The 25,231-nt window shown below is 50.5% G+C and overlaps 2 protein-coding genes across 2 annotated transcripts; one reads left to right on the top strand and one right to left on the bottom strand.

Annotated features, from left to right (window-relative positions):
* Nucleotides 1–217: 217 nt before the first annotated feature.
* Nucleotides 218–20,339, bottom strand: ARPC2 (actin related protein 2/3 complex subunit 2). Its single transcript, NM_001245266.1, is given in 10 exon segments — nucleotides 218–658; nucleotides 1,443–1,543; nucleotides 1,901–2,001; nucleotides 3,349–3,475; nucleotides 5,732–5,825; nucleotides 6,245–6,431; nucleotides 7,024–7,069; nucleotides 9,086–9,198; nucleotides 10,154–10,188; nucleotides 20,174–20,339. Coding segments are annotated over 10 exon segments (903 nt in total). The 5' UTR covers nucleotides 20,248–20,339; the 3' UTR covers nucleotides 218–633.
* A 149-nt stretch (nucleotides 20,340–20,488) lies between these two features.
* LOC101233427 (C-X-C chemokine receptor type 2) lies at nucleotides 20,489–25,089 on the top strand. The gene is made up of 3 exons (XM_030277309.4): nucleotides 20,489–21,704; nucleotides 21,821–21,883; nucleotides 23,688–25,089. Exon 3 carries the CDS (start codon nucleotides 23,693–23,695, stop codon nucleotides 24,767–24,769), a length of 1,077 nt encoding a protein of 358 aa, XP_030133169.1. The 5' UTR covers nucleotides 20,489–21,704; nucleotides 21,821–21,883; nucleotides 23,688–23,692; the 3' UTR covers nucleotides 24,770–25,089.
* The last annotated feature ends 142 nt before the right edge of the window (nucleotides 25,090–25,231 follow it).

The following is a 25,231-nucleotide window of genomic DNA, read 5'->3' as shown; positions in this document are numbered from 1 at the left end:
AGGGTACAGGTTGCTAGCTGAAGGTAGGAGAATCCTGCTCTGTACAGTCTAGGAGCTCCTTAACAGAACAGGCTATTCCCAGATCTGGGTACTGCACCCCAAAGCTCACCAGAAGGCATATGTTCCACAATACAGGAATTATCGCCCTTGGGGCTGTGACTAAACACCCCTTCAAGGGCAAGGTCACGTGCATTGACAAGCCAAAGCCTCACAGCCCTTTAAGATAGAAAGATCTTCTTTATTAATGAACCCCAACAGTATTTCTTCAGATACAGGAGTTTTGAACTCAAATACTCAGAAGAAAACAAGTTAATATTGCATTATTCTCATAAGAAATACTGCAACTTATTTCCGGTAACATATTGCAAAGCGAAACAGCTTGAAAAGAAAAAAAAAATTAAAAAAGAAAAGAAATGAAGTCAATCAAACTGGAATTAAAGTTTTGTTTCTTGGAACGATCGAGTCCTCGCAAGCACAGCTCGTTTCTGCAGATTACTCCCCCAACTGTCGTACAAACAGACCCCGATTGCTTGAATTCCTTATGAGCCCACAGAGGTGCAACATTAAAAGCTACGATTATCGGGTAGCAAGTGCCCCAGCCTTCATCCTCCACGCAGCCTCGGTGACTCGCTGTTAACGGGTTGTGAACGTCTTCCCCCTGAAAGGATGGAGAGGGGTCAGCACATGTGGGGCTTGTGGTGGGGCATGCGTAGCAGAGCTCTCGAAGCCAGGCAGGCACTGCTGGGCTGGAGCTCACAGGCTCTGTGCCTGCAGAACCAAGTCACAGGGCTGTGGGAAGGGGCTAACTTTTGCAGAGGGGACAGCCCTCCTGCCCCAAAGCAGCATGCAAAGGGGACGTGACAGGACAGAGGAAAAAAGAGGACACCAAGAGGCTCTTGAATAAGCAGAAGGTAAGGGACCTGAGTGAAACATGTTCACACAACTGCTCTCCTCCATCCACTTCACTGCTTGTTCACAAGAGGGAGCCAACCAGCATGGTGGCCTAGCCCCAGCCATCAGCTGGCCAAGGGCAGCCAGTGACTGAGGAGCTGCAGGCACACTGGGCAGCAGGACCTGGTCCGGTGCCCACAAACCCCAAGGAAGGACCTGGCTCTTCTCCTGCAAGTTGGAGTTGCCCCCAGAGATGGACAAAGCAGGTCTAATGTAACAGGGAAAAAGCCCCAAAAATGCCACCAAAGGCTTGGTGGGGGGAAATAGAGACACCAGGGTTTGCAGGGCCACGTATGAATCTTTTGTGAAGGACCTGCCAGCACAGGTTTTTGCCTCAGACCCAGCTCCTCACGGGACGTGTGAGGCAGTAAGCTGTGGGTCACCCCCATGGCACCCCAGCCTGCCCTGGGCTGCAGAATGCCAAACTGAGCAAGACTGAGCTCGTGGCTGGCAGAGAAGCCCAGAGAGCCATGCCCTGCTTTGCTACTCACGTGATTGTTTTCATTTCTTTCTTCTCTGCGTCTGGACGGGCACGGTTGAGCACCTTGAGGAAATCTGACGTTTTTGCCCTCATACGCGTGTGAATATAGGCCTGTGTTTCATTGGGACAAAATGGGGACGTGTCAGGAGCCTTTCTTCATAGCTCAGATTTCAGGACACATCAGAGCCAGGTGACTCTGAACAATTACCCTCATTTCTGTTCTCAGAAAGGAAACAAACCAGATCCAAAAGGGAAAAATCCTACTTCACTGCTAGAATGGAAAGAAAACAGTCTTGTGTCCAAGAGCAGGGAGAAGGCAACGATGCATCACTTGCCACCCCTGCATGACTGCAGAGGGCAGTGGCAGACCCTAATGAGTTCTCAAGGGGCACCCCTGTCCCCTGCTTCTCCCCTTCAGCACCCAGGTTAGATGGGCTGAAGCCACCCTATGTGTCCCAGCCCTCATACCTTCGAGCACTTGATGTGATAGTGCAGGTAGTCCCGGAATGTGTGGATCAGGTTTATGGTGTTGTCTCTGGCTGCAGCATTGGTGTGACGGGGGAACAGCACTGAAAGAAGAGGCCAACACAGACCATTAGTACTTCCTGAGGCTGCACGAGGCCTTCAGGATTGATGCTGGAGGCTTCAGGGTGTGCTGCATTGAATCCCTGGCTTGCTCTCTATAAAGAGTCTTTTACTCTTGACACGTACCAAGATTAAGCAGTACTTGTGATTTTAAATACAAGGTTTAAGAGCACTTTTCCACATTTCCCACAGTAGGCTGTGCACTCTGCAGGATGCAGGCAAGGCCAGGTGTCCAGAAACAATGGCACTGTAGGAAACCACACTGTTACTGTATCAGTGCTTGGGAGATGCAATTGGAGGAGCAAGCTGGGAGGCAGACCAGAGCGCCCAGGCTGCTCAACCAATTTCAAGATCCAGTCTGCCCTGGGGTCTTGAAATTGGTTCTGGATCTTTGCCTGGCAGCTTGCCAGCCCTGTAACATAGGTAGACTTGGATACAAGCAGGTAGCTTGCTCTTTCCATAAGCTGGTGCTCTGTTAGGTGTCCCAGATCCCAGGGCTGAAAGAACATTTTGTCTGGGTGATGATTGAGATCAGATAACTGGGAAATTTAGTCTCAACAAGAACAAAAGTATGTGCCATCCTGGACCTCTTCTTTCCATAGCGGACAGCTTCCCAGACCTCAAGGCACCATTTCCAGTACAGGAGGAGGGCAATGCTATCTTCAGCTTTCCTTGCAGTGTCTGTGCTCCATCTCTGAGCTCCAAACTACAGGAATGCTGGCCTGAGACACCCTAACAACACACCCAAACACCTTGAAGACACCTATCCCTTTCAACAGGGCAGGGTTTAGACTTTCTTGACACTGCTACCCAGGGGGAAGTCACGGCTCTGCCGGCCAGCACCTCTGTCAGGTGAAAGTGGCTCATCAGTGTTTGGCCCAGAGCAAAGAGGCAGAGCTAGGGAAGCAGAATGCACTGCTCTGCTGCTGCCCTCTGACTGCCTCTGCTGATCAAGCACTGCACAGCTCCCTGCAGCTGGACTACCTACAAGTACAGCTGCATGAAAACTCTCACAAGAAACCTCCAGTTTCCAAAATATCACAGCAAAGCCACTCTTCCCTTTGCTTCCAAATACTGAACTTATTTTGTAGGTGGACACTAAACAACTCGCTGTCCACTTCCTCATCTTCTTGCCCACAGTAGAGCTGAGGTGACCTGATACAGAAAAGGGACACTCCAAAGGGGGCACACGAGACAGAATGCAACCCCAGAGTCCTTGCAGCCCTGAACTGCCCACTTCAGGGCAAGGTGAACTCCTTCCCATTTTTCATGCAACAACAAGAACCTTTCTCCTCCCCAAGCATCCCCAAGCCTCAGAGCTGCCTGCTTACCAAAAGTGATGTAGCCAATATTATCTCCAACAGCTGCGTCCGTGTCTTTCAGCTCCAAGGGTGGCTCCCTGTGGCTGAAGAGCACCTGTGGGGCTGTGTGACTGGCCCGGCGACCCTCCTTGAACTCCTGAACAAGACAAAGTGAAGGTGATTCCCACTGTGACCCTTCAACATGCTGGGAAATCAAATGGGCTTTCCTCACTCCTAAAGGGCAATGAGCAGAAGATGGCCCAGCTTCCCCTGAATGGATTGAGTTCATCAGGCAAAACACCCTGAAAGTAACCTTTTTCCCCAGCAAAACCAGCCCAAAATGCATGGCTGTCCTGGGTTTATACATGACTGTAGTGCAGCCCCTCAGCTGGGCTGGCTTTCAGTGTGTCACAGCCCTTTTGTGGAAGGGACACCTCAGTCTGAGCAAGCACACGAGACAGCACAGTTCCTGCTGGAACTTCAGTGCTTCCAGTGAAAGTGCACAGTGCCCACCACTCCCGAGGAACAGAAATTCTCAGGAAGGGCTGCAAGGTCTCCATCACACCTAGTGTAAAGGTTCTGCCATTTGAGAAACCATCTCCCACCAGGAGTCTGCCTAGGCATCAAGATACATCTAGGGGCTTGAAACTTTTATGTGAACTCTGCTCCTCTTAACGCTTCCCTACACCTTGAAACAATACCTTCAGGCAGGGAGATCCCTTCCCCCACCTCTCAGAGCAGCACAACCCCCACCTCACAGGAAATGTACTGGCTCTGCATTTCAGGAACTCTAAAGACCATCTTTGTGTGGGCTGGGAATGTCCAGAGACCATTCTCCTGCCACAAGGCAGGGCAGTCTTCCCTCTGCCTCACTGACCTCCATCCCAGCCTACACATTATCAGCTACCCTTGGCCTCTCCTCTGAGCACAGTTTCCCTGGGAAAGGCAGGGGCATCCACGTCCCTTTTAGAGTAGATCACTGGGGTTTCCTTAATGAAATGCTTAGCTTGCACTTATGCCAGAGGGTGAAATGGTTCAAATGGCTTCACTGGTTAGTTAATGGTCACATTTTCTCCATGAGAGCCTAGATGAGCAGACACCATGCCCAGCTGTGTTATGCAAGAGCAATAGCTGGAGGGAAAGAGCCAGTGTGACTCAGAGTGGAAATTCCTGTGGCTGGGCAGAGACAGGGTTTGCTGTTGTAAAAACCAAGAATTCGGGACATGGAGACTCCAGGACAGCTGCTGCCTTGAAGTACTGCCATCTTCCCAGGAGCCTCACCAACCCCATTTTGTTCATCATGCCTCCCTTCCCATTTTAAAAGATGATCCAGGCTGAGGGGTATGCTTGGTGGGGGAAAACCACAAAGCCAGAGCAGATGCCCTGTCTGTAGCCAATGAACACAGCAAACAGAGCTGTGAAGACTTCCACTGCAACAGAACTCCTTCTGATGACACCCAACAGAGGTACACTGGTCTCCAGCAAACTGGGCCAGTGACTTGCTGTCCATGAGCCTGTCAGCAGCATGGCCTGGCACCCCTGAACAGGTAGGTTAAAGATGCTTGGAACACCGTGCAGGCCCTGCTCCATGGCCATGCCCAAACAGGAGGCTGGCTCCCCAGGAGCTTAAGCAGATGAGCGAGGTGGGCCATTGGCACAGATGAACACAGGTACAAGCATGCATTGAGCCTCCCCAGCTGCACACAGATGTCTCATTTTCCCCAGACTGCACACAGTTGTTCACAGACATGCAAAGTGCTTACTACAAGTCTCTGAATGCTTCCCAGCTAAACAGCACTTGGAAAAGGTAGCCGAGTCCAGACTCAGCTAAGTCCAGTCCATAACCTGGCATTACGATTGGTTCAAGCCCACAAATTCAGTATATTCGTAGCTCTAAAACGTTGAAATTAGAGAACTGTCACACTGAGCGGCTGAGTGTTTCTGCAGCATTTCAGCATTAGCAGGATGAAACTTCAAGGTGAAGACCAGTCTCAGCTCCTCCTCATGCATGGCATGACATTGTCTCACCCTTCCTGTCCCTTTACAGTCTCCTCAACATGCTCATGTCCTCAGCTGGCTGGAGATCCCTACACCATAGCTATCCACATTACAGGGCCTCAATGCGGGGACTGAAGTATTCACTGTGGTGTTTCGCATCTGTAACACATAATACGCTTGATTGTCCAAACGAGCAAGACTATTGATGATACAGATGCCAATGCAAGAGCCAGGAAAATACACTGTCTGTGCCTATTAGCATGTTCTTCCATCCTAGTGCAGCATGGAGCAAAGCATTTCCATGTGTTAAACTGCCTTTGTGCTCACTTCAGCAGCATATTTGGCAATGCTGCTTCAAGCAAGCAGGCATCTGAACTGAGGACCAGACCCCTTCCCTGTAATTCAGTTTCCATACCTGCATAAACACCTTTCCGATCACCACATCATCGTCGTCTTTAAATACCGTGCTGAACACAACCGTGACACGGTCCTTCTTTGCCTCAACATACCTGCAGGTGGGAGAGAGAGAACCCACCTGTGAAGAAGTTCAACTGGACAAGGAAGCAACTGTGTGACAAAGTCAAGTAGATACAACAGCCATTCACAGGCCTGGCTGCTGTAAATTTCCCCTCCCTTGAGACAATATTTACAGGGAGCACAACATTTCTATTGGGAGTGGCCAGTTCCTCTCCTGCATGCAGCCACAAGTGATGCCACTAACAAAGACTCTTGTGTAACATCCCAGCAGCCCGAGGCATAAGCATTACTCTCGTGGGATACTTGTGGCAGCCAAGAATAGGCCCTTATTACCTTGGCCAAAGCATGGAGCAGGAGGATTTCCTGACTTTCCACCAAAGCCCACAGCTGTGCACAGGAGCAGACTACTGAGCACTGTCCGACCCCCGAGCTGTTTGGTTTGAACACTTACATTGTCTCATCATCCCTGTAGTGGATGACTGCTCTTTTTTCTCCTTCTTTGCCCTCTTCCTGGAATTTGAAATACTTCTCAAAGACTGAAGCAAAGCAGTTGCGCTTCAACATGCCGGCTTGGTGCACAATGGCATCCTTGTCTGCAGGAAGGTTCTCCAGGTCGTAGAGCAAAGAGACATTGTAACCTGGGAAGGGACAGCCACTAACCTTAATAATCTACATAGGGCCTTAATGAAAACAGAAACATTTTTTTAAGAGACACCTACAGTCCCACTTTTGCCTTAAATCCTCCCCAGGGGTGAGTTCTTCCCACTCCAAGCACTTGCCAAAAGCCATGCCTGAACTCGGCGCGTGGCCATGGCAACGTTCCTGGGGCTCCTTCCCAAGCTCCCAGACACGCGTGCTGGCTGAACTGCTCCCAAGTTTTTGCAGTGAGTAGGAAGAGATGTTGTCACAGGTAACCATGGTTTTCCTGTGTCTTACAAAGCATCTTTGAGAAGAACAAAGACCCCAACCGTGAGGAACACAGGCTTCCTGGAGGAGGACTGCATAAAGAATTACAGCTTGTGCTGCAAGCTACTTCATCCCTGACGTGTCGGTGCCACTTTTTAAATTGGCAATTTCAAATTGCAATTCATTGTATAGAGAGCCTCAGATATCAAGCTCTTCAACTGCAGCCTTCATATGAGCATTTCTCAGGTGACTTAAGTAACTTTGGAATTGCATTCACACACACAGACACAAAAACACAGAGAGTGAATGTTACTGCAGGGTTACCTGATTCAGGATTTACCAAGTAGCTTCCATAGACTTTCTTCAATACCTAGAAAAGAAATTAAACACTGAGTGCACAAGCTATCAAGACTTGTTTCCTCCTGCACAGTCTAGGCCATATTTGGTCTTCTTTTAGAAGCATCAAATTACAGCACCTGCCTCTCCTAGTCTAAGAGAACTTAGGCAAATATTAAGTCATCAGCTTCTAGTACTATTGGCTGTTCCTGCTCTAGGGAGGGCTCCCTGAACTCCACTGACAGGGGACATACTGCAGGAGAGGATTCAAAACTGGAACTTTTTCAAGTTCTTGCTGGTCAGATTTGTGTGGGGAAGAAGCCTTATAGCTCATACCTTCAAAGGAGAACAATCAACAGAGGCTGACACAACAGACCTGAGGGCTACCACTTTTCCTTCCATTCAAAGGCAGATGCAAAGCGTGCCTGGTCTCTCTCCTCACAGGATGGCAAGTTCAGAGCACACCATGGCCTGGTGATCACACACAGTCTCAGCCTATTGCACGAACAGATGGGGATTGAGAGGAGACTGCCACGCAGGCTTGGATGCCTCCCAGAAGCAGAACCGCCTACAGCACAGCAAAAACCTTTTTTCAAACGTAATTACTGCTGAATTTTACATCAATGGCAATTTCCAACTGAGCCATAGCTCTGTGTCAATGAGGGGGCTGGGAACAGGCAGTATTTCACAGAGAAGAACACAACAGTGTTGGGGCAGAACTGGCCCTCCTGGGATGACACCCACTACCACGTGGAAACGATACACAGACTCTATGCATGCCAAAACCTCCTCTTTCTCAGCAGAGAGCCTGCCTGCAGCGTTGCAGGAAGATGCCCTGTCTTAGCAGGAAGCCCACTCTGCATTCCTCACAGTGGGATTTCGCCAAAGACAGAGCAGAAACAAGGAAACAAGCAACATTGTCTGCAGGGAAGTACACAAAACAACATTATGACAACTGGAGATTGAAAAATGTAATTTCTATTTAGTCAGTACTTCCAAGCCAGTCCTGCACAGATCCCATTTTCCTCTAAAAGTTTATAAAAGTTGCCTTTCACCACCACAATGGTTGCTGGTGCTGTCAACCACTCATCCACCACAGTTCTCTTGGGATCACACACTGCACTGAACCTCACTATACATGCTGGGAAGGCTCCACCTTTTGGGCTCCTTCACACTCGTCGTGCCAGCAGAGGTACCTTCAGTAGCAGGCAATGCTGCACCTAGAAAGCTCTGCATTCAGGAGCCAGGAAAGCAGGACACTCAGTCATATCTCTTCTGACTTAGGTGGGTCTTATGGCAATTCACAGGAATTCACTCAGGGTTCAAATCACCCATTCAAATACCAGACTCATAATAAACTGGTGGAGCAGTTTCCTTGTTTTCTTCCAAGGACAGACACCCAGAGGCAAAAGCCTGCTGAAAAGCCCTGGGTGAACCCCATTCGCTACCATGTGGAGATTTGAAAACTGACTCAAGAACTGAGTCACACTTCCTGCCCCGCCATCCAACCACAGCTCAGAGAGGCTCCTTTTTTCTACCATAAATGGCCCTCCGCAGCCACAGGGCCCAGTCAACAGGAACTGAGCTTGCGACTTCACACAGCAGCAGCAAAAAGGGAACCAATCTGCAAACCAAGGTCTGCACACACAGCAGGAGCCCAGCACTTGCTCTCAAGTGTGGTTAGAAGTCAGAAGAGAAGCACCAAAGATCTGTCTTGATGCCTTCCTTCACTTGTGGGCTCAACACATCAGTCAGGGAAACTTATTTCTACATGGTCAGGATTTGCTTTGAACTTGCAAAATTAGTGGTGTCTTCTGCCTTTCAGGCTGCAGGGTCATACAAGATTACTTTTTCATGAGACAGTGTGAACACACTTGCCCTTGTCTTTCAGCAAAGTGGAACTCCTGGTTGGCACAGAGCTGCTCCTTTGACCAGTGAGATGGAAGCACAGATGCTTTTCTAAGGGTCAGATGTTAGATCCATCAACATCATGAGGGCATTGCCACCAACACAGTATTTGTAGGCAGGAGGTCTGGAGATGCTTACTCACCTCATCAGCACCGTGTTCCTGGAGTTCCTTGTAGAATTTCAGAGAAATACTGACCATCACTTTTGTCTTGTCTCCATTGGGGTTTGAAATATGGTAAAGGACTCCATCAAAGTCTAAGAAGCAAGCAAGAGAAATGTGAGGGAACAGGAACCATCTCCTATTTCTGAGGAATGTTTTCCCTACAAGTTCTAGTAACTGCATAAAGTGACACCGCTCCTCTTGCTCCAGCCTTCACACGTCCAGCAAGAGGGAAACCCGCAATTAAGGAAAATGGTAATGTCACGTAAGGAAACATGCTATCATTCACAAGGCTGAAACAATTTTGACACATGTCCATCACAGAAAGTTTTGGTCTAGTGTCATTTAGCATCCCTGGCAAATCCACTTGTGCTCAATGCACAAGGATACAAACATGCAGAGACGGGAGCCTTCTGGATGGCCAGCACAGAAAGTGACTGACATGCCCACCAGGCCAGAGCTGCAGCCTGGAGGAGAAAATATCTCTGCCAGCTGCTGCCTGCTGTGAGAGCTTCCACTTCACTGCAGAACGGGCAGGGAGGGCAGGAGGAAGGGAAAGGCAACCCTCCAGCTACCTAGCAAGCTCCATTTCCCCACTGAGCTTTTCAGCTTACACAGATTCCTAATAACAGAAGCAAAAATTCAGTTGCTGAATGAGTACTTGCACTTTGTTGGCATTTCTCTTCCTGAAGAGCAAATTTGAGGTGATGAATCCATTTTGCCTGTCACCACAAGTCAGTTTCCTAACAACCCAAACCAGATGGTGCTAAAGACCTCATAACAAGTAGCACCAAGGGCAGGACTGGAGAAGGGATGAGGTAAAAGAGAAGAGCTGTGTAGCAGGCACACACCAAAGTACTACCACCAATGATCTCAATCCTCTAGGGTAGTCTCAGGGAAGGCAGACAGACAGAGAAATAGTGGGGCAGCCAAAGAAGCCTCAGCTCTGGTAATACTGCAGGGTCTCCACACCACCCCTGCCCACTGGTGTGGGCAGACTGTTCAAGCTTGCCCTTGGTTCAGAGAAGTCAAGAGAGCTGTGGAGCTTACCTGCAAATGTTACTTCTACTGCCTCTGGTTTATTTCTAAAAAGCAAAGAAAACAAAGGAGGTAAATGAGAACTCTAACAGCAGCTTCCAAGCTGTGAAGGAAAGAGGATTAATTTCCAACACTTTATTTTTCACAGGCAGCTCTTCCTCAAAACCCTTTTATCTCCTGCTGTCCGACTAGTAGTAACCTCTGACAAGAGATCTTAGACTTCTCCCCTTTCCTATAAGCACCAGTTTTACCCCAGATGACATAAAATAGGCTTTGAAGCTGGCACAGATTTCTATTACTTCTAGTTTATTAATCAATTTTGACATCACAGATTTCCAGTTAGAAATTCCTGCGAAAGCTACCCCTTACTAAGAAGTTTGTTTTCACAAGAACACACTCTGTACCAAATGACCATGACACAGGTTTTGGGACAGAGGATCTTTTGTAAGGTCCTGCAATACCAGTTCATGGAAGGAGCTGAGTAATCCTTCCTGACACAGTGCCCCCTTCGCCATCAACACCAGCTCTACAAATGCACTGATATAACTTGCTTGCAGAGAAGATCACTTTTCCAAGTTAGGAAAGTGTTAGTAGTGTCAGAAGCAGGGCAAAGAAGGAAAATTTCATCATGTTCATTTCATCCTGTTCCCCTTCCAAAACACCCCAACGTTTTGCCAACAGCCTCTGCAGAAAAACTGTAGCTCTGGATGTGCTCGAACACTGTTGTGAGTGGTCTCTGGGACCCCAATCACCAACAAAACCCTTTGCAAGCTGAAGGAACATCACATCTTACACTGTGATTATGAAGATTAAACTGCTTTTTAACAAACCCTATTTTGACATTTGTTCATGATCTGTGAAAGAGTAGGACTCCATGAAAGATGTAACTGCTTCTGGAAGGTCATTTTATTGGGATTGGCACTATAGAACTGCTTTCACAGCTCCAAGGGGACTGGTATTAATAGGTCATTCTCCAACAGGGAATTGATGCAAAGGTATCTCCACTGCTGAGAGCAGGCATGGAAAATGAGAACAGGATAAAAATGGTAGTCTGCTACTGCTGTTTCACACCCTATCTCCATTTATTTTTCAAAAGTAGATGATGTTCAAATACAGGCTAATAATGCTGCTGCTAACAGAAACCTAGTCTCTAACAGTTCATTCCCACCTGTCCGAACCAACATACTGAAATATGTTCCCCAGAGTAAAGTCAGTGGTCTCAACTATGCTGCTGCTGCCCAGAGACCAGCTTCAACCATTTTGCCAAAACTTGCTCTTCCACACATTTGTGTGCTGCTACACTGTGGTACATATACACTGGCTACACTGTGGTACATATACTGAGGAAGGTGGGGGGAAGTGATGACTCAATATCTATTTTCCCTGACAATATTCTGTAACAATTTAAATGATTTTATCTCAGCAGCATTGTTTTTTCATCAGCTTTTCTGCAGCCAGCCTCATTCCTGGAAGGCAGAAATGACCACAATGTGATAAAACTCAAGCTGGGCAATACAGGGAGATCAAAACACTGCTGCACTGATACCAGACACTCACCAGGTCAACAACATTTTACTCCAGCAGAAAGGGAGGAATTAACTGCCAGATGGAGAACCTAAGTGAAAATGAGGAGGTGTTCCTGCTTCTTGAAAGTGATCAGCTGTGAAAGGCAACAGCCCTTTTTTTGTCTGAAGGCTGGGGAGCTTCTGTCTTTTGTTCCACCTTGCTGAGAATAAAAACTACACACTTGGAAGAAGCAGTGCAAGTGCACCCAAAGCAGGTCCTTTCATTTAAAAGCTGTGCCAGCTACCTGTGACCTCTCTTGCTTTCACCTCCCCTCCCCAGCTGGGCCTAGCAGTCATCCTGGCTAAATATTTAGCTTGGGCTCTTGGAAAGGGGAGCAATTCCACAAGTCATGTCCAAGCCACTTCTGCTCACTGAGGATGGCTCAGAGCAGAGATGAAAGAAAATCCCAGAGATCCCACTCGGTCAGTTGATGCAGACGTGTTCCTCTTTTAGAGCATCACACTCAGATGTGGGAATCAGCTTGGATGGCAGTATAAATTTTTATAAAAAAAGAAACCTATGTAGGAAGCTTTAAAGATAGCACAGTCAGGCACATGAGAGCTAGGAATATTAAACAGAATGCATCCTTAAACCTCTGTTCCTTCTTCTCAAAATTCACTTGCAAACCCCCTTTCCCACACACACAGAGCTGACACCTCTCAGAGCCCCCGTTCCCAGCAGAGCCTTCCAAATACAGCACCTCCCTCTGAGAAACGCAAGGAAGTGGCTGAGAGTGCACTGGAGGAAGGATGATTCCCCATCTGGTTGCCCTGTACCCAGGGGATGGCAGGAAGATCACTCATCACATCACTGAAGAAGCAGAGCAAGACCATGTACAGGAGCCAGTTGATGGCTCTGCACGAGAGCCTTTGTTCTGCACACAAAAGCTCACTGCTAACACAGCTGGGCTCGAGCCTCTTATTGTGCAAACGTCATTTCTTAGAGAAGTTATTTTAACGCTGATTTCCCAAGTGGCTCAGTTCCAGTACTTGGGGATGGTGAGGAGGGGGAGTATTTAAGGGAAAAAAAGGTAACTGGTCAGAACTTTGGGTACTGAATATTCAAGCACTTCCCGGCACAGCCTCAGTGAAGCAAGAGCTCACGTGAGCTGCATACAGAGCTCCATGCAGCCACGCTGGCCCTGTCACCTACAGCACTGTGGGTTCTGCCTCACCAGGCACGCACTTGAGTAACCCAGGCCTGGCCTGGCCCAGGGGAGGACAGGGAAGAGCACTGGAAGTGTGTCTGGGAGCAAAGTGAGCCCCCTTAGCCTTTCACAGTTCAGGAGCTTTACAATCACAGTGTTTAAAGTGCTTTTATTTATTTCTCTGGCTCACATCATCAAAACTATCCTGGCTACTTAAAATTTTTCTCCAACAGAAAAACCACTCGTTTTGCTACCCAGATTGTTGTTCCTGCCTCAAGAAGTCCCCAGGCAGAATAGAGAGGAGCTCTCACCTCCAGCGTTCCATAGTTTCTAGATGAGCAACAATGCTGTAGATCACACACAAGTTAACTTCCCCTTGACCTTCCAGCAACCCCATCTTCTACCACTGGAAATAGCTCTATGGAAGCACAGCGTGTCCTCTCCTTGTTCTGTCCTTCCACCCCATCTTCTACCACTGGAAATAGCTCTATGGAGGCACAACGTGTCCTCTCTGTGTTCTGTCCTTCCTGCTCTTGTGCCAGCAATGGCTCAGTGCAGAGGATTCACAGGAGGCCTGGGATGGGGCCTGCACCACTGAAGGAGGGTACCAGGTACTGTCAGGTTACTGGCATGATCCCAAAGAGCTCTGTCTGGTCTAGCATGCTTTGGTGTCCTTTTCCTACATGAGGAGACCCTCCACACCCATAGCAAGATTTGGCAGTTTAGCAGCTTGGTGCTGAATGACTCTAAATCCCAGCTATCTCTAAGTCCCAGCTGGACTGTAAACCCTAACTGGGAAGCCAGGAGATCTTTTGGGGTTCACTTCTACCCTTGATCCAAATCTCTGAGAAACAGACTAAGCCTAGCTATCCTCAGAGGATTTCAGACAGGACACCTCATCCACTCCTGGGGCAGAGAGCTGCTGTGACCCCTGCAAGCTCCTCACCTCCAGTGCTACCTGAACCACAGCATCCCTCAGTGACCTTCCCTGCTTACCCTCTGCCCTGAATGGACAATAAAACCAGCTCATACCAGGAATAACTGAGATGGCTTCTCTCTGCACGGAACACTGAATCCAGACCAGACCTTTCTGCAAACCCCTGCCTGAACTCTGATGCTAAAATGGCAGCTGTTCCCAGCAGCAGTCTCTTTTGTGATAACAGTTATCAGGTCTGAAGTCAAACCCACACCAAATCCCATCTGCCCTCTGCTTGTAACAATAAAAGACACTGACAGGTTTTATGTCTTCTTGCCTATGTTCCTCCTATTCATCTCCAAATGGCTCCTATGCTCCAATACAGACTGGCTCCAAATCAGATTTTTCACCTCAGCAGAACATCCGTGAAGAGCCACAGGTGCCCATGGAGAGATACCAGCGAGCACTTAAGAGCAACGGCAAATCTTTTTTCTGACAGCACTTCCTCACTTGACTTTGAGAACTTCCCTGTTTCATTCTCAGGCCACAAAGGCTCTTAGCTGTATGTTACAATAAATTTAAGATCTTGGCTGACAACCATACTGAAGCATCTCCCACACCACAGTTATGGCCTCCACCAAATAATGGAGAATGGCAGTATTTCAAAAGCTGCAAGTATGCAGATACTCTAACATCTTGCTCAGAGGAGATGGGTAAAAAAGGAGTATTTCAAAGCTTAAAGCTCTGAGCAGAGCTTTCAGATCACCAGAGTCAACACATGATTTGGATAAAGTGAGCCAGATTCAGTGACAGACTGCAGGCTCTCTCTACAGAAAGGTCACCTCAATAAAAAAAATTATGAGCAATGTCTAAAATTCTCTGAATGGTTCCTCCACTTCTGGGCCCCACTCAGCTAACAAAAGCCCCTCTGCATAAGCTGCAGGAGCATATACAATCAAAGAGCTCCCATAGTTCTGGCAGCACACCCACCATGAACACGAGCAGGAGCGCTCTGTCAGGTGGTGCCAAGCTGTGTACAGCTGTGTACCCTACACGTGCCAGTTCTCCCCTCCTGGTTAGGTGACCCCTCCATGCCCAAGCTTTTCCCCTGCTGTGTGCCCAATAGCCTGGAGGAGCGGGCAGGTAGGAAAGCAGTGGGAGTCACAGTGGACAAAGCGCAGATGGTCCTGCAGCATGCTGGCACTGGCAGATCCCCTTCCAGCCAGACCTTTGTCTGGTGCATCCTCAGCTATAGGCAGCTAGCCTGTGGCTCTCCACAAGAGACATCTCCACAAGAGAGTTGTGCCAAGTCTCTGGGTAAGAACCTAATTCTGCGCACACTTTTATTGTGTTTCTTTAGTACAGTGATGGACACCTACTCTTCTCTGCTGTAAAGCATTGGTGGCTGCAGGGAGAACCACTCTCTGAAGATAAAACAGCAGGCTCCTCCTAAGAACCCAAGTTGAAAACTGAGGCTGGAGTGATGACAGAAACACCTGTGAAAGCCTAACACCTTTCAGATCTGGTTTTTCTTCCCTCCTGCTCCCTGTGCTGTTGCATAAAAGTGGAGCACTATCTACTTCCAGACAGAGGTGGTTCACAATCTACTGTTAGTGCTAAGTCACTTTCCCTGGTGTCCGAAGCAGGATGTGCTGTGACAACCCAGGAGCTATGCTGCAACACCTACAGCACTCTCAAGTCAATGTAGACAGCCCGGGTGTACCATGAGCACTGCCCATGCCAGCAAAACCCAAACCTGCTCTTTCAGCAGCATTTCCTGAGCACTCTGCAGTCAGGCAGAGGTGAGGTAGGTGAGGCTGTGCCTGGAGAGGTGTGCAGCTCCAGGCTGGGCTCATGAGGACACTAAGCCAGCACCTGCCACTGCTGCTAAAGGAGGGAGATCTGATCCCTGCTCCATGGCTGCACCATGACACAACAAATGGGATGAGGAAACTCATCTAAGATAAAAATACCCAGTTTTGCCTGTTTAATTTTAACCTAGGTCACTTCCCCAATCCTGTTTCCCTTGAAGCCACAAAAATGTCTGTGTCAGCAAGAACAAGGGGGTGGCAGAGGAATGATCTGGTTTTGGTGGGGTCTCCGAGCATCCCTGAAGCACTGAAGCCACATACAACCACAACCACTCCTGAAGAGAGTTCCTCAGTAGTGCCTGGCAGGATTCAAAGCTCCTCTACCCTCCCAGCACATCAACAGCCTCCAGACACTCCTGTCTCCCCACGATGAACTCACTTCAAGTCACACCATGAACACAAAGTCCTCCCTGCCTAGTTTCAGCCAGGGTTCAGCCTCTGTGTCTGAAAGGCTCAGCTCTGCAGCACACAAGCATCAAGTGACCGCAGGTAGGAAATACCATCAAGCCGGCGGAGGCAGCTTCAGCCCAGCTCCTGCCAGATCACAGGAACCACTCTGCACCAGGGCAGTCCAAGCTTCGGCTGATTTCCTATGCAGCTAATGGCCAGGGAGCCCTGCAGAGCTGTACCTACTAATGGCTGTAAAGAAACCAACAATTTCATTTGAGATTCTCTTCCCTCCGCCCCCAGCCTAGGAAAAGGCATGCTGTACCTCAGCTATGCAAATTTGTGTTCTTTTGCACATTGGGTAAATAATAAGTAACAGTTTGAGACAGATGATTAATTTACTAAAGATTTTGAGTAAGCTATGTATGACTGGAAAACCAAACCCTAAGACCAAAGCCCTGTGCCACACTTTCCCTGGGGTCAGTTAAATCAGAGCAGGACAAAACTGGACGTCAAATCTGTTAGTGTCAAGCAGAATGATTATTCATGAGACACAGAAGACAGTCATTAAAATATTTTACACTTGAAGTGTTTGTGGGGTTTTTTTTAATGCCTGTGTGATTAGCAAAGGAAAGCATGATGAGAAACAGGATTTTCCAACTGGTAGAGCTTATCTCCTCACACACAATTCTATCATAAATGGGAAAACCCACGTGTGACACCAGCTTCCAGGCAACATCTCATGTACAAATGAACTAGTCAAAAGCTTATGGAAGCTTTCTCTTGACATGTAAAAAAGCTCATGAGCCAACCTCATTTCAATAAAATTATTTCCAGGTACTGACCAGATATTTCACATTGCAGCAGCACATTCCTAACTCAAGTTATTTCAACAGATTCTGGTAACTTTAGGCTTTTATTTTAAAATATGGTTGGTTTAAGAGAATGTATTTAAACACATAAATTACTAGGACTAAGTAAGGAAAAAAAAAATCAGGTGCATTGAAGTCCATCATCTGTTACCACCTTGATCTAAACATCATGTTTCAACAGCAGCTGTCCAAGGAGGTGAGATTTCCAGGGTCTTGCCCTGATTTTTAAAAGTGTTCAGTTTTCTTTTATAGTTCTTTAGAAAGTTTTAAAGTTCTCATAAAACTTATTTAGCCTTCTGATAATGTTTACATATTTGAGAGTCAGAGTTCCTACACAATTTCATGTATAAACAGAATAGTCTACATATTTCTTTGTGGGAAGAGAGAATTGATAGACTGTTAGTTTGACCAGTGTGGTTGGAGAGGTGACAATTTCATCCTCCAATCCCACTGTCACTTTTGGAATTCTATATATTCTATCAGAAATAAAATTAACTCTTTTTCTCTTTTAAACTTAACAAGCTTCTGTGTACTCATTTAGTGTCCAATAGTGACACATGGGGACTGTCCACAAAACCAAATTAAATTTGAAATTACCCTATTTACAGGTGGATGCTGCCAAGCCCCAAGGACCTTGTTCAGGGAGTACTCTTAGAGGTGTGTTAGGCCCTGTCTCAAGTGCTGATCCCCGTCTGCAGTCCTGCTGAGGTACCTTTCACACTGGGAACTCCAGGAACAGCTGATGGACCTCTATGCAGAGCAGATTTTGACATATATGGCAATAATAGCAGTTAATGAATTCCATCTTCTAAATGTGATCTTGTTCTATATGACAAGGTGAAATATGGAGTGTCTCCCACCTGATAGCCCAGGAAAGCTCTGCAGGAACCTGTCAATCTATGGCTGCACTGCAGCAGAAGGGAGCGACACAGCCCATGTCACAGGACAAGTATCTGGCAAAGGATCTGGAAAAGAACCTGCCCTGCCCCATTTTCAGGCTGGTGCTGAAGCCACCAGGCACACCTGGCTCTGAGACAACCACTATTGACAAATCCTGCATTGCATCTGCTGCACTTCTGGTTTAGAGCAAATCATGTAAACCCAGCTCTGCCCCAGTGTCCAGATTCACTCCTCCCAGTCACCAAATTCTTCAAGGTTCTGACTGTCCTGTGTTCAGCCCCAAGATACACCTTGGAAAATCATCAGTAAAATAGCAAAATACAGGAAATCCCTTCCTGCCTCCACGCTGAGCACAACAGGAATAACCCAAGAGCTGTGGCCATAGGAAAAAGAAATATCACTTGAATAAATGTTTTGTAACATCCATTCCTTAGAAGACCTGAAAGCAGGAGAAACGTCCCTGCACTCGCCTGGATGGGGGAGCCCAGAACAAACACAGAAGAAAATTCAGAAGTAAATGTCTTCCTCACCATCAGCAACACACTTAAGGCACAAAACTTATCTAGAAACGCCATCTAAAGAACAGAATATGCCATAGATGACTAAAAGGCAGAAGCAGAGCACCATCAGCCACCCTACTAATTGATTCAGGAACAGTCAGTATGTCAGGCACACGTGCCCACACACAAGTGAGGTGGCTTTGCCATGCAGCAAAATGGAAATGTCAGGGGCCTGCAGACTGCTGCAGGGCAAGCAAGTGCAGCTCTACTCAGAGAGTCAGAGTTTTGGGGTACATCTAAAGCTGCAAACTGCCCTTCCACGTCAGATCAACACAGGGACACAGCACGTTCTTCTCTCTCCATCAGGAAGAGTGCCTTGGCACAGACTAGTGACTGACAAGCTGTTCTGACACTCACTGTGAACCTCTGTACATGCCATATTTTCTAATGGATGTGGCTGCAATACCACAGAGGTCATCTGGGAGCTCTCTCTGCCCAGTGCCGCGCCTGTACTCTGGGGAAACTTGTTGCATTAAATGATCAGGGCTCAAGACAAATCAAAATCTGGGAGAAGCTCAGCTGTCCTCCAAGGCAGAGCAGTCTGTATAATTATTTTATGGAAAAAAAAAAAAGTCCCACCAAAACAAAACACAAATCTGAGCAACAAGTCAACTGAGAGTGGGGGGAAAGCAAAGTAAGCAGCCTTTGACAACGTTCTGCATGTAAAAGGCTGAGAGCTTCAAAAATCGCTGGAGAAAAAGTAACACAGAAAAAGGCACCTGCCTGGGGGGGTCCTTTCCTGGAGCAGCCTGAGCCCTGCCTTGTGAGGCGCCAGGGCAGGCTCCACCCCAGAGATAACACCACTGTGCTACCACTGTGCTGTGCCTCTCAAGGCTTTGTCTGTGTACAAAGGTGTCTCAGTCAGCAGGCAGAGAGTGCACTCAGCCCACAGGCCACTCGGTTGCAGATAAGGATATTCATTCATAAGGGACTTCCTTCCAAGCTAAGCTGTGTCCTCCCGTGCATCTTTATAGCCCTGGTGCAACACTCACAGTAAAAAAACCCCACTTGTTCCCCATGGACTGAGATGTCCCAGCTGGAGATGTGGGTCTGAACTAGACCCCCAGGCTGCTCCCCGAGGCCAGGACACCCACCAGGCTGGCACCAGCAGCCGTGGCTGACCTGTGTGCCTGTATCCCTTCTGCTCGAAAAAGCTAAGAGGGAGCAAGCTGGAATTTGCTCTTCACCCCAAGCAAAAGGCTGAGGCCATGACTCCATACACAGGTTTCCTGTTCCCCGCCTCCCTCCACACATTCTATACCAGCGCTGGCAGCACGCTGATGAAGCCCACTTTACCCTCAAAATCCACCTTCCTCCCTTTCCAACTTCCTCCTTCTCCAGGCCCTGTCCTCCTGTCCACCTCAGCACGGCAATCTCCGGTACCCTTCCCAGATCCGTGCTGCTCCCCATTGCTCTGGCACTAGCGAGCCCATCCAGTCCCACTCTGCTCCCTCATTCCCCAGCTTCCCCCCTGCCCAAGCTCTGTCCGTCCCGCAGCTCAGTTCCCACACCCTGACCACCCCGCTCCCAGCCTCTGCATCCCGCAGGCTCCCACCCCGTGCCCGCTCTGCCCTCCTCGTTCCCGGGTCGCCCCCCGGTAGGACGCTGCCCGCGGGCTCGGTGCCGCTCCCCAGCCCTGCATCCTGCCTTGTCACCGCTCTCCGGCCCCCACCTTCCGCCCCGGCACCACCCGCCAGGCTCTGCTCCGTGCCCGGGCGCCGGGCACGGCCCGGGCCCCGCCAGCCACCGCCCCCTCGCCCCTCCCTCTCTCCGCGGACCCGTCCCCGCCCCGCCCCGGCTCCCCTGCTCCTACCCGGCGGCCGCGCCCTCGAACTTGAGCGTGAGGGTCTCCTCGATGATGCGGTTGTTGACCTCGAGCAGGATCATGTCGGTGCCGGGAGCGGCTCTGAGGGAGCCGAGCCCGCTGCGCGCACCGGGGACCCGCCCGAGCCTGCGCCGCCGCTTCCGCTCTCGCGCCCGCGCGTCACTTCCGGCCCGGCGCCACCGCCCCGCCCTCGCCGCGCCCACCGGCGATGACGTCACGCGCGGCGGGCGGGCAATGGCGGCGGCCCCTGAGGGCGGCGGGGCGCGGGCGGGGCGGCTGCTCGGGGCGGGGGCACCGCCGCCACCCGCGGGAGGCAGGCCTGTGGGCTGTGCCTGCGCCGTGGAAGTCCCCGGAATGGGAGGGTCCCCCCCCGCCCCCACCCCGTTAATTGAATACTCACAGTGTTGGAGGTCCCCGGGAATAGTGGGGTGCCCTAAGGATCATAGGGACACTCTAGGAAGTAGCAGGTGTGCCCCAGTGTCTTATAGGGGAAAATGGTATCTTGCAAAATATATAATTTCAGAGCTACAGGGCCTCAAAAATGTGAGGTGACACAGGGAGTGGGAGTATCCTAGGGGGGCTGTAATGGTGCCCTGGAGCTGGGGGTTGCCCAAAACTGGGTAGGTGTTCCCACAGAGAATAGGAGTGTCCTTCAGTCTGTGGTGATGCCCAAGGGATATGACGGTGGCACTTACCAGGTGCCCCAAAAACGTGAGGTACCCCTATGGCTGACAAGCATGGAAAGCTGTGAGGATGGCGGTGCTCAAAGGGTTTGTGAGTGCCCCAGAGTAATGGGGGTGCATGGGGAATGCCCTTGTGTGCAGTTCTCCCCTAAAAGCAAAAGGAATACTCGGAGCCACAGCATTCACTAAGTCTGTGGGACTGGCACAGGGGCACGGCTCTGTCTGATGGCATTGATGGCATGGCTTGACTTGGCTTAGCTTGGCAAGGCACAGCCAGGGCAGGAGGGACATAAGACTCTACTCTGGGGGGGTCCCCCACAGCAACCCCCAATGGAGGGCAAGCCAGTCTTGCAGTCCCCCTGTGCATCCCCTAAATGCTGACACCACCCACTGCTCTATCAATGGGGAAACTGAGGCACAGAGCCCTGCATTGCCATCACCCATTGACCATTGCCTCAGAGAGCTCTGCTCTCCTGGTGGGACCACAGCACACAGGGGTGCCTTGAAGGGCATCCCCTCATCCACTGGGGGCCTGGGGACAGATTGGAGACTCCCAGCTGCTGATCCCCGGGGTGCATCATTGCAGGGATGACAATGAACCCCTGGGTGCACCCCCAGTGCAGCGTGGCCTGGGACATCCTGGGACAGGAGGGTGACAGGTGTCTGTGGGCTTCCCTCGGACGGGGAAAGGCATCTGGGGGGACCACGGAAGGGTCCCTTTGGCTGCCACTTCCTCTTCATTCTGGGAGAAGATTTTGCAACATTTCCTCCCCGGGCAGTATAAAGTGAGCGGCGGAGGAAAGGGGTACTGGGAGGCGGCACAGCAGCAGGCACAGGTGAGGATCCTCTGGCTGGTGAGACCCCTGGGTCTGGTGCTGCCCTGCATCCCACCACACTTTGAGCCCTTTGGGGGTGACATCTGGATTTAAACCCATACCTGTGTGCTTCCCAGTGAGAAACAGCCTGGGATCGAGAGAAGACTCCACATTTGAGGGGACGGCGACAGCAGCAAGCAGTGAGTCCATGGGGTGCACCACTGGAGATTGTGGCTTTCCTTGGGCTTTGACAGCCCCACATCACTCATCTGAGCCCCTTCACATGTGGAGCAGCCTGGGAGCTGGGGTGGGTTGGTCCAGCTGCCCAAGAGGCTGTTTGGTAGAGGGAGATGGTGGGTGAGAGCAACCAAGGCTGTGCTGAGGGCTCATCTGAGGTTCAATCCCTCCATAGTCCCCAGGGACATCAGCCTTGGATGCCGTGGGGAAAAATACCTGCTCCCATTTCCTTGCACAGCAATGAGCTAGGAGGCTCCTTCCCCATGGCATGTCCCCACTGGGAGCCCCAGGCCACCCCCATTATGCCCCAGCCCTGCCAGGGTCAGGAGGGGAAATGGAGTATTGCTTGTTCCCCTCATCTGGGCCAGCTGTGGGGATCTGTCTGTGTTATACCCGGGGAATACCCATTTCCAGAGGAACCACCAGAATTTTGGAGCGGGGAGGCAGAAGGCAGCAGCCAGAAATAGATGGAGGGGAAGCACTGGCATCAGGCTCTGCCCCATGCCTGGGGAGCCCCACTTGGGAGGATATTCCCCCATCAGCACTGGCAGCATGCCTGGTTGCATTGCTCTGGGATGCTGATGTCTCCATATCCCAGCATCACCACCCTGGGTCACCATCCCAGGATTTCCATCCCTGGATCACTGCAAGAGAGGATACAGCAGAGCCAGGCAGAGATTCTTCTGGGCAGCGGCACCAGCCCAGCTGCAGCAGGGAATTCAAATCAGGCAAAAGGGAAAAGTTGGTTTCAGGAATGGTTTGGGTTCAAACAGGGCCAGTTTGGAGGTGGGTAGAAGCACCCCAAGCAGTCCTGGCATTTCCAAGTCCTGGAGGGGTTGGGGGCTCAGAAATGGGATCAAGGGGTGAAACTGGAGTGGAACTAGAGTCCAGATCCATTCTGGGAGAAGACTGAAAGCCAGTGGTCTTTGGGGAGGCAGGACCAGAGCAAGTTCACCATCTCCTATGTGTGAGGAGACAGGAAAAGCGACTGCCACCTGTGATTTCCCCATTTTGGCCAAGCAACAGGAAAACCAGAGATGTAACATTTCCAAAGCTGTCTGCAAAGTGTGAAATGTCTTTCCGCCCGGGGCATGAAACCACTCCCGCAGGAGCAAGGCCAGGAGGTGAAAGGGCACAAAAACACCTTCAGACCTTCTTAAGTGCTGCCTGCCCGAGGCATCATGACCACAGCCTTGCTGCTGGCTGATGTGGCAGGAGGGGCAGCTCAGTTCCAGGCATCACAGCAGCAGTGCTTGAGGGAGTGGAGAGGCTGGGGGGATACAGGGGTACTTGAAGAACTTTGGAGGTGCCTGAGGGGCTCTGACATGCCCAAAGAGCTTAGAGGCTTTTAAAGGAAGCAGGGTAGCCCAGGGTTTCTGGAGGAGCCAGATGTCTCCTGGACGGATGTGATGCTACATTGATGGGGAAGCCCCCAAACTCTGAAGAGGTGATCAGTCTATGGGGGAACCTTTTCTTCCACAAGAGACAGGAAATGGACAGGACTGGGGTGAAATGCAGGAGAATGAGGCATGCAGGGGGTGTTTTACAAGGGGGTATATGAGGAACAGTGTCTACCTGCAGTACTGACCATTACCTGGCACTGTGTGGAATGCTGTGTCCTCCATCACAGTGGAGTGATGAAGGACAGCTGCCCACTGGCTGGGAGAGGACCTGGGGGCCAACAGAAATGCCAGAAGATCCAGAGATGCTGTCACTCCTGGTCCACAATACTGCCACCCCACGCTCATGCCATTTTGTGCTCCACAGGCAAAATGGAGCCCTTGTCCTACAGTGGAGATTTCTCCAACCTCTTCTCCTTTTACAACTACACCTATGACTACAGCACAGCCATGCCTGACACTGCTATCTCATCCTCTCCGTGCCGGCCTGAAAACTCTGCCCTCAACAAGTACCTGGTGGTGGTGATCTACTGCCTCGTCTTCATCCTCAGTGTGGTGGGGAATGGGCTGGTGGTGCTGGTGGTGACCTCCAGCCACACCAGCCGCTCCGTCACCGACGTCTACCTGCTCAACCTGGCCGTGGCAGACCTGCTCTTCGCTTTGACCCTGCCGCTTTGGGCAGCCTACCGAGCCCACGAGTGGGTCTTTGGCACTGTGATGTGCAAAGCCATCTCCGTGCTGCAGGAAGCCAACTTCTACAGCGGCATCCTTCTGCTGGCCTGCATTAGTGTGGACCGCTACCTGGCCATTGTCTATGCCACACGGGCTGCCACTGAGAAGAGGCACTGGGTGAAGTTTGTCTGCTTGGGCATATGGGTCTTCTCCATACTGCTCTCCCTGCCCGTGCTGCTCTTCCGTGAGGCTTTCCGCTCTCCCAACAATGGCACCGTGTGCTATGAGCGCATCAGCGGCGAGGACACGGCCAAGTGGCGGGTAGTGCTGCGGATCCTGCCGCAGACATTCGGCTTTGTCTTGCCCCTCCTGGTGATGCTCTTCTGCTATGGTGTCACCATCCATACCCTCCTGCAGACCAAAAATGCTCAGAAGCAGCGGGCCATGAAGGTCATCTTTGCTGTGGTGCTGGTCTTCCTCATCTGCTGGCTGCCCTACAACATCACCCTGGTGAGCGACACCCTCATGAGGACGCGGGCCATTGCCGAGACCTGTGAGAGGAGGAACCGCATCGACACAACCCTCTCTGTCACGCAGGTCCTGGGCTTTGCCCACAGCTGCATCAACCCTATCATCTACGCCTTCATTGGTCAAAAGTTTCGCAACAGCTTCCTCAAGATCCTGGCGCAGCGTGGGCTGATCAGCAAGGATGCTGTTGCCCGCTATGGCCGCGCCTCCTATGCCTCCACCTCTGGCAATACATCCACCACCCTCTGAGCCCTTCTGGGACCCAGCCTTTGTGGGTACCAGCAGGTCCCAGCACCCCACACACCTCAGCATCATCATCCAGTCCCCTGGCATGTGGGTGGTGATGCCATAGGGATGGACAGGGCCACCACTGGATGCTGGACCCCAACTGGAAGGGGGCTTGGGTAGCATGGTGGTAGGACCTCATTGCCAGGGGAGTGATGTCAAGTGTCCACCCTCCCCCCTCTTTGGGACAAAGCCTGTGACCCTGTGGATTCTGTGAGCCTGCTGTGAAGATGGTGTATTTACCCAATGACCATTGAGCAATAAAGGAGTTGGTCGGTTGGTCACCCATGTCTGGCTCCTCTTTGCCACAGACTGGACACAGCAGGACAGGGCCAGGGCACCTCTCTGGGGACAGTGCCAAAACAGTGCTGCCTGCTGAGCCTGTCAGAGTGTGGGTAACTCTTCTTCCAGGACAGGGTGTGACAT

The sequence above is a fragment of the Taeniopygia guttata genome, chromosome 7, assembly GCF_048771995.1.
Source record: "Taeniopygia guttata chromosome 7, bTaeGut7.mat, whole genome shotgun sequence".
NCBI classification, from domain to species: Eukaryota; Metazoa; Chordata; class Aves; order Passeriformes; family Estrildidae; genus Taeniopygia; species Taeniopygia guttata.
This window is presented reverse-complemented; position numbering and strand designations above follow the sequence as displayed.